The sequence below is a fragment of the Corylus avellana genome, chromosome ca2, assembly GCF_901000735.1.
Source record: "Corylus avellana chromosome ca2, CavTom2PMs-1.0".
Lineage (NCBI taxonomy): Eukaryota > Viridiplantae > Streptophyta > Magnoliopsida > Fagales > Betulaceae > Corylus > Corylus avellana.
Window position 1 is genome coordinate 9,324,666 of NC_081542.1, and position 8,891 is coordinate 9,333,556.

Genomic DNA, 8,891 nt, shown 5'->3' on the forward strand with positions numbered 1-8,891 from the left:
ATCACTTAATAATCTCAAGAGTTTCTACAATAATAAGTGGGTTTTTATAGTGACAAGTTCAAGTTTGGGTCGAGTTTAATTGGGCGGGTATTAAGTGGGTTGTCAAATAGATTGGTTTATTTATAGCGTTAGTTTCTGTTCTGAGTATTTTTGTTATTATGTGAAATAGGCATGGATAGTTTTGTCCGTTTAGATATTTCATTAAAATTAAAATTAAAATTGTGACATGCATAAGCTCAAATCTGCTTTTATGCAATTGAAGCTTTTGAAAAATATGACTTTTTTACTTTATCAAAGAAGTGGGCCTAAAAATCAAAAGGCTTTTGCAACCATTTCTCTCCCTCATTATTCACTCTCTAAACCGTGTTGTCAAACATGCATGCACTCAATCTTTTAATCTTGACCGTCCAAATCTAACAACAGGATGAAAAACTGGAAGTAAGCGGAATCCTTTACTCAAAGAGATAAGACTGTAACACTATAATAAAATTAAAAACTGAGTTTTCCTCTAAATAATAAGAACCAACAGATAAAAAGGGGATCAACATTCACTGAAGCACTTGATTGCGACCAACTCCAGTTGTAGGTCTTTGTAGGTAGATTTATACATACTATATATCATTTTGGTTTCCTCCAATATCGGAAGCAATGAATTTTAATGTTGAATTCTTGCTATCTCCACCTTCTTCTTTTTGAATTCTGCATACTACAAGCCTCTCCATCTGACAAAAAAAAAAAGACAAGCATAACATTAAGCCAATTGAACAGTCATTCAAAATTTAAACTTAGGGAAATTAATTACTTTATAATTTTCTAAGTTTTTGTTATGTGACAGATAAGGATTTAAGTTTATAATTTTAACAAGTATCTAAGTTATAATCATTTGTCCCCAAGAAATAGTTCAATCAACTGGGACCACGCTTAATGAAGTTGAGGTCACTAGTTCGAATTTCATTCTCCTCTCTTGTGCGGACATGTCAAAAAAAAAAAAAAAGAAGCTATAATCATTTAATGAATAAGTCATTCCTCATCCACCTTTTGATGGAAGAAGTTAGTGCTAACGGTTTTCTTTTCAATGTAAGACTAATAAAACCTTGTAATGTGTATCAAGAGCACATTATGCAACTTTTCTTTTTGAAAAAGAGAAGTTCGAGAGGTGAGGGTGGAGCCAACCCAATTCGACCATTATGGTGGTGGAGATCCACCCAATTAACATGGAGGGCATTGAGATCCAACCTATCATGACAAAACTAAATTTCACCATCTTAGAAAGAGCAAATAATATAATAGAAAATAAACCAATCCCATAAAACATTTAAATTTAAATGGTTCAGCTTAATAAGTCTATATTCACTAATAGAGACGATCCAGGAGAAATTCATTATCAAAAGGAATAAAAAGAATAGTTGAGAGAAAATCACTCAAAACTCAAATCTCAATCTCATACAAAAGAAAAAAAAAACAAAAAACAAAAGAGAGAAAAACAATATAAAGAAAACTCTCTTTTTCTCGATGTGACTTATGGCATAACAAAGTGAGAAATCACTAATAAGATAGCAGCACTCACCTCATTGTTGTGATAACCAAAACCTTGAAGCTACGTTCTGTTTATAGGAGTTAAGAGTCGGCTAAAAGGAAATCCAAAACCGTGAGGGAAATGGAGAGAACAAGTCGGTTGCCCAAAAGCACCTCAATAGGATTCTCAGTCCATGTAAAACAATGCCTTCTGTCGGCTAAACTTCCAAGTAGGAAAAGGAATAGTGCTCGAAGATCAAGTCAAAAATACAACACAACCCTATTGAGCTTTTTGGTTTTTTTTTTATTCTATCTTTTGCCTTTTGTGTTTCAATTTGTAGATAATGTGCTGACATAGCTCTTGATACACTTGACAAGTTTTTATCACTACTTGTTTCATTAAAAGTTAGACGAAAAATAAACGGAATGGCTTATTTGTCAAATGACCAAAACTTAGTTAAATCTTTAGTTGTTAAAATTAGAACTTACGTAGGTCCTCATCCAGGAGGTACAAGGCAATTATTTCCATTAAATTTATAAATAAAGCTTAATGGTATTTTTAAAGTAGAATAAAGTTGTAACCTTTTGGGTGATGCTGTCAGTAAGTGCATCAGCTGGAATTATGCTTGGATTGAGTCTATATTCTTCCATTATCCACGGTCGCTTTTCACCATTTGGTTCTAGTCCCCAATAAAAGTTGAAAGATTTCTTGAACCCAACAATTTCAGTGCCGCCATCACCACCAAAAACTTGTTCATCTTCACCAATTGCCTTCCAATAACCATTCTTAGTAGTTCGATTTGGTCGAGTGTTGGTAAAGTAATATGCCTCATTCCTCATACCATACCTGAACTTATCTGCGGATCACACAACAATTTTGATAGTTAGACTTTAAGCTCCCTATTTCTCGATTCAATAGAAGCCCAAAGAGGGTATACTAAGCAATTTCAATAATCAGATCATTCTCAACACTAAAATATATATCAAACTGATGTTGTATTTGCAAAAATATAAGATTAATTTCTAAGAGAATACACAAAAATAATAACTAGGTTATTATTCTAGAGTTTTTTTAAAAAAAACAACCAACTCAAACTCTACATTGTTTAAAATTTCTACAACAAAAAATTTCACATGAAGCATACACTAGTTTTACAATAGATTAAAAATTTGCAACGTAGTTGTTATCTCATATTTCAACCAAAAAAGAAGTAAAAATTGAAACTTCCATAAACTAGAAAAAAAAAAAAAAAAAAAAAAAAAAACCCTCACCGATGGGAAGCTGATGAGGATCATACTCGTACAAGTCAATGTCTTTTATGATGTTGGCGGAGAGTGGACGGCCCAACAGCTTGTTGGTCAAATAATGCGAAATAAGCTCGTTTTCCTCCGGCCAAAATCTATAACCGGTCGGCAAATTCAGTTCTTCTTCTCCTCCACCTCCTCCTCCGTTACTTTCTTGAACCGATGCGATTTGGGAGTCACCGGCCATGTCTGAGAGTGCCGTCTGATGAGTATGAAACCACTTTTTCTTTTTTCTTTTTTCTGTGAGCGAGTATGAAACCGCTTGTTCGGCCATGAGGATGAGTATCATCCCTATATATATATATATATGTCGACAAACGAGGTTTCCTAGGGACATAAATGTGACCCGGTCCGTAAAGAATTTTAACCAAACCCTCTTTTCACCGTTTGTGTTTGGTGAAAATAGAAATTCAAACAAGACGAGAGATAGAGGACCAAATTAAAGTGAATTGTTTTTCTTCAATTGCATCTTATAATGCGTTTTCTTTTAATAAAGGGAAAAATATAAAAAAATTCCTCAAACTAAGAGTTATTTTTTAAAGAGTTTTATGATGTTCAAAAGATAATAAAATAGTCTATCAAATAATCAAAATGTGTCAAAAAGGCAACATATTTTTTTATATTCATATAATACCCTTATTTTTTAAAAAACTAAAATATAAAATAAATAACTAAAATATTAATTTGTCAAAAAAAAAAAAAGGAAACGAGTGGCAGCCAATTGATCAAGCCAACTACAAGGTTTGAATTTGAATTTATCCATATCTTTTATACCACATGAGCTATTTGTAATTTAAGCCAACAATAGTGACTAATTTTTTATTCATTCCAAACCAAAAAAAAAAAAAAATTGAATTTATTCACCCCTTGGTTTTTTTTTTTCTTCCTTTTTTTTTAAATTTTGTGTTTAAAAAATAGTTTCGTTTATTTTTTTTTGCATAAATTTTTTTTTAAAAAAAAAGATTAGGGGTATTATAGGAATATAAAAAAAGATGTGGTCTTTTTGACACACTTTAGTAGTTTGATGGGCTACTTTAGTTAGTTTGGAAAGATTTTTTTTATATTTTTCCCTTTAATAAATTGGACCGAATAAACGAAAATTTTTATATTTTTAAACGAAAATTTTTATTTTTTTAAAGGAAATTTTTATTTTAAAAAATTTGTAAAACAGAAATTAAAATTTTTCAGTTTTTATTAAAAAAATCGAAAATTTTTATTTTTTTTCTAAATTTGGCCACCGCTTGGATTTTTTTTTTGTTAGTTTTAGTTTTTTTTTAGAAGTTTTAGTATTTTTGTTTTTATTTTACGAAGGATAATTTCGTCATTGGGGAGAATATTGACAAGTTTTGGTAGTTTCTTTTTATCTCTTAATACGTAACCTTCTATGATTAGACTATAGCGTCTACCTCTCATTAAGGACTGTTAGAGCACACAATGTATCGACAATAGAAGGAAAATACATTCAAGACTCTCACACTCAAATAGATATCATCACTAAACAAGATAATCACAAGTAGTAGAAGATTTAGATAAACCAAATGTCCAGTTGTAGATAAACGCCGAGGGTTGCGTAGATAAACCATATGTCTACACTCATCCTTTAGTCTTCTAATTTCATTGTAATTCTAAATAGGAGTAATTACCTTTTTCCCCATGAACTACAACACTCCGTCAATATACCCCCATGAACTAGAACATTTACTACCCAACCACATCAAATTACCATTTACTTCTCAAAAAACCCTTTTTGCCAATCAATCTCGTTAAAAAAATTGAAATGACCAAAATACCATAACTTTATAAGCAAAAATTACATAATACCCTTGAAATTAAACAAATATATATATCAAAAATCAAAAGCCAAAAAATTAAAACGAAAAATAGAAATATATTAAAATTAAAAGACACTTATAAATATTGACAGAGCATGGTAATTCATAGGGGAAAAATGTAATTACCCCTTATAAATATCAATACAAACTACCAAGAGTGGTAACGTGTTCAAGGCATTCAACCCATATTTTATAAGATTGTTTATGGTATCAGAGCAAAAACATATTAACGTCTAGCTCAATGGCTGAAGCTATGATTTCCTCTGCCTCCACAAGCTCAACACCACCCTCCAATCCAACTCCCATATTCACCATCTCCCATATTCACCATACCCACTATGTCCCATACCCTCTATGTCAAATTATCCAAGGATAATTTCACGTCCTGGCACATGCAAATTCAGGCCTATCTCCGCGAACAAGATGCTTGTGGTTTTGTGTGTAGATAATATTGTTGTATATTAAATCACTATGAATGATGTATATAAGGGGCCTATATATACAAGCTAGTAATACAGACTATATATCTTTAACCCATGTGGGACTCTCTAACCCATGTTGGATAATACTACATATAATCTAATAGCCCTCCTCAAACTCAAGGTGGAGTGCGAGAGACCAACTTGAATTTGAAAACAAGATCACGAAAACACACTGGAGGATGTAATTTTGTAAAGACGTTCACAAGCTGATCATGAGACATAACAGAATGAAGTTGTAGTGAGCCCTAAAGAAGATGATGACCTAGAAAATGACAATTAATTTCAATATGTTTGGTACGTTCAAGAAAAACATCATTATGAGCAATTTGAATAGCACTCCTATTGTCACAATATACACGAGTAGCAGAAGAAAGAGAGACACCTATATCATGTAACAACCATCGTAACCAAAGAAGCTCCGAGGTGGTGTCAGCTAAAGCATGATATTCTACCTCAGTGCTAAATGAAGCAACAACAATTTGTTTCTTACTTCGCCAAGAGATAAGAGAGGTACCAAGTAGAAAACAATAACCTGTGATAGAACGACAATCTGTGGGATCACCAGCCCAATCAGCAACAATATAAGCATGCAACTGAAGAGGAGACTGAATGAGAAATAGAGCCCAAGAAATAATGTCCCTTTAGGTAGCGAAGGATGCGAAGGGCAACTAAGAAATGAGTAGAGTGAGGAGCAACCATAAACTGACTCACCTGATGGACAACATACGAGATATCAGGCCGAGTGACAGTAAGGTAAATGATGAAGAGGCATCTACCTGGTGCACCTAGGGGTGGGCAAATTAACTGCTTACAGATTACCAATCGCCTACCGATGATGACCGAACCAAAATTAATCGTTGATCGACTTTTGTAGTTCGAAAATCGGTATGTATTTTTTATACCGACATCAATTCAATTAATCAGTATACAATTATTTTTATCGGTTAAAACCGAACTGACGTTAGTATAAAAAATCCATAATGGGCCTTCGTTAAAGCTTGTAACCAATTTGTGAACATTTAAAACCATGAGAACAGAAAGAACTTTTCACTGTAAATATATGTTAGAAAAGTGTTACACTCGTTAAAGCTCTTTATATTTGTTAAAGCTCCAGGCTTGTACAACAAAGTTGTTATCTGGGCTCTCAAGATTGATCTTAACCCAAAAAAACATGTTTAATAAATTATTTTAGGCTTGTTAGCTCAAAAAAAAATTATTTTGGGCCCCCAAAACAACTAATTTTTGGCCCATTTAAAAATATGATTTGCCCAATTAAAGAGGTGCACGATTAACCAATTAAACGGCCGAAATTAACCGAAATTTTCGAAATACTTTCTTATCGAAATGCTATCGGTGAATTAACCGATTTAACCAACAATTTCACTTAACCGATCGATAATAACTTTTCTGAACCGAATCGAACCGATACCCACCCCTAGGTTCACCAACCCACCACATCTGTCAACTATGTGGCAAAACAAGCCACCTTGCCTCTCGGTGCTACTCCTAGTTTGATCCATCCTTCTAGAATGTACTCCACATGCTCTCTACTGCTCTCCGTCCCTAGCCACAGACGAGGATTCCTATCGGGACATGGGAGCAACCCATCATCTTACTAACGAGATGAACAACCTCAGCTTTACCTCTGAGGAGTACTCAGGCATAGACCACATTCGAATAGGCAATGGTTCATGTTTGTCTAACAATTAATCTCAACGGTCATATTCAATAAAACGAAGAACTCAATAGCATGTAAAAAAGGGTCATCAAGAATTAATGGCTTGTAAGAGTTGTAAAAGAGTAACAATCATAACTATTAAAATTGATTTTTCTTTCATAAAAACTTATGAATATGAATTAATGTCAAATGATAAAAACCAACTGGGGACCACGCCTTATGAAAAGAAGATTACTAGTTCGAGTCTCCGTTTCCCCTTATGCGGACATGTCAAAAAAAAAAAAAAAATGAAATCATGTTTGTAACTCACATACTACAACATGTTGCTGTTAGTGGAGGTGTGCTAATTCTTTTTATATTAATTCATGCCATTAATTATAAGAAATTTGAAAGGTCTTGTGGTGAATGTTGTTGCCTGAAATAGATAACAGATCACATAAAGTAATTTATCATGGTTTCGGCCATGGATTAATTGTTTGATAGATATGGGTAAGCTTTAATGTGTATTTTGTATTGATAGTTTAGATTTTTTTTTTTTTTTAATTTAAAAAAAAAAATTAAAACATAGCTTCTACAAAGAAAAATCATTCTTAGTGGACAACGACCAACTTCATGTTAGACCCATTGTGCGTCACAAACTTGCAACTAGTAGAGTTCTGAAAGAAACATTTGTTGATTTTTGGTCGGCATCGTTTATGGTTGAGACTAAGACAGTATTTGATTGTCTTTTGAGCCATCAACTTTTATTCTTAATTTATGAAAACATCATTAGCAAATGCTTTTGTAGTTATTCGTCTTTTCTTGTAACTTTTTTCCTTCACTTACTGATGCACTTAAGCTTAGTGGCCACCTAATTTGGGGGTCGCGTTGGAAGTGTTATTGGTACTGTGACACAACAAGGTCATGAAGCACATAACGAGCAACACAGCACACACGATGGGGTGGGTTTGCTTGTCACCAGAGACAGATTTAGGGGGACAGGGGATGGCCTTGGCCTCCCCCCAATCCCTAAAAAAAATAAAAAATAAATAAATTTAAAGGCCATTGGCCCTACCCCAAAAAATTGGAGTGGGGCAGGGCCCCACCCAATTCCCCCTAAAAAAATTTTTAGGTAATAAAAAAAAGAAAACTACCCATTTGGCCCAGCCCAAAATAATAATAATAATAATAAAATTACCCATTTGCTTGATCTCATCTTCGTTAAATCTAGAGGGGAATTTTCAGATATAGGTAAAATTCTTACCATTTTCTTGTAAATTTAGTTATACTTGTGTGATTAGGAATTAGAAATTGTGAGGATTTATCAAACTTTGGGTTCATTCTTGGGATTTGGGGGATTTTGCTATATTGTTGAAATCTCTAGTTTCTCTTTGAGTTTGTATTCTATCTATCCATTAAATTTCAAGTTTGAAATTATATTGATTTGGGGAATTTTTGATTAGGTCCGAATTTGGGGAAATTTTCGTAAGAAGTTAAATTCCTAAAATTAACTTGGGGCTTTTGTGTGTAGTGGATTTCTATGCATATGATTTAAGCTCTGGCCGGGTTGTTAGATTAATCGGTTGAAAGCTTCAATTTCACTATTGTTCATAGTATGGACATAAACCCTAATTTGTATAGTATGAATTAAATTATGGCTTTTGTTATGTGAACACTAGAATTGCTAATTAGTTGGGTTAATTACATTTAAAGTGTTAATTAATCATAGACTTTCATGAGTTCAATAGAAATTGATGCCTATGGGATTTAGGTTCTAATATGTCGTATTAGAATCATATTGATTATTGTATGTGAATATGAATATTATTTTCTAAAGACTCCAAAATGATCATGTAAATTTATTTGTAGATGATGAGAAAGCCAAATACAATACTTGATATCCCAATTTCTGAAAATTCTCATAAAAAGCTTCGGGGAGTTGGCAATGAATTTGATACTAGTTCATTGAAATTTGATCCTGGATTGCGTCGTCACATATGGGAATATGACCTTAATCAATAAGGTGCAAAATAACTCAATGCAAATCGCACTTTTTGAGTACTAGTTATTAGAAAAAAAAAAAAAAAAAAAAAAAAAAAA

At 32.9% G+C, this 8,891-nt stretch overlaps 1 protein-coding gene across 1 annotated transcript; it reads right to left on the reverse strand.

The window, feature by feature from the left end:
• Positions 1-425: 425 nt before the first annotated feature.
• LOC132172061 (NAC domain-containing protein 68-like) lies at positions 426-3,079 on the reverse strand. Its single transcript, XM_059583494.1, has 3 exons — positions 2,788-3,079; positions 2,098-2,372; positions 426-722 (listed from the first exon to the last, which is right to left on the reverse strand). The coding sequence occupies exons 1-3, from the start codon at positions 3,005-3,007 to the stop codon at positions 612-614; spliced, it is 606 nt and encodes a 201-aa protein (XP_059439477.1). The 5' UTR covers positions 3,008-3,079; the 3' UTR covers positions 426-611.
• Positions 3,080-8,891: the final 5,812 nt, after the last annotated feature.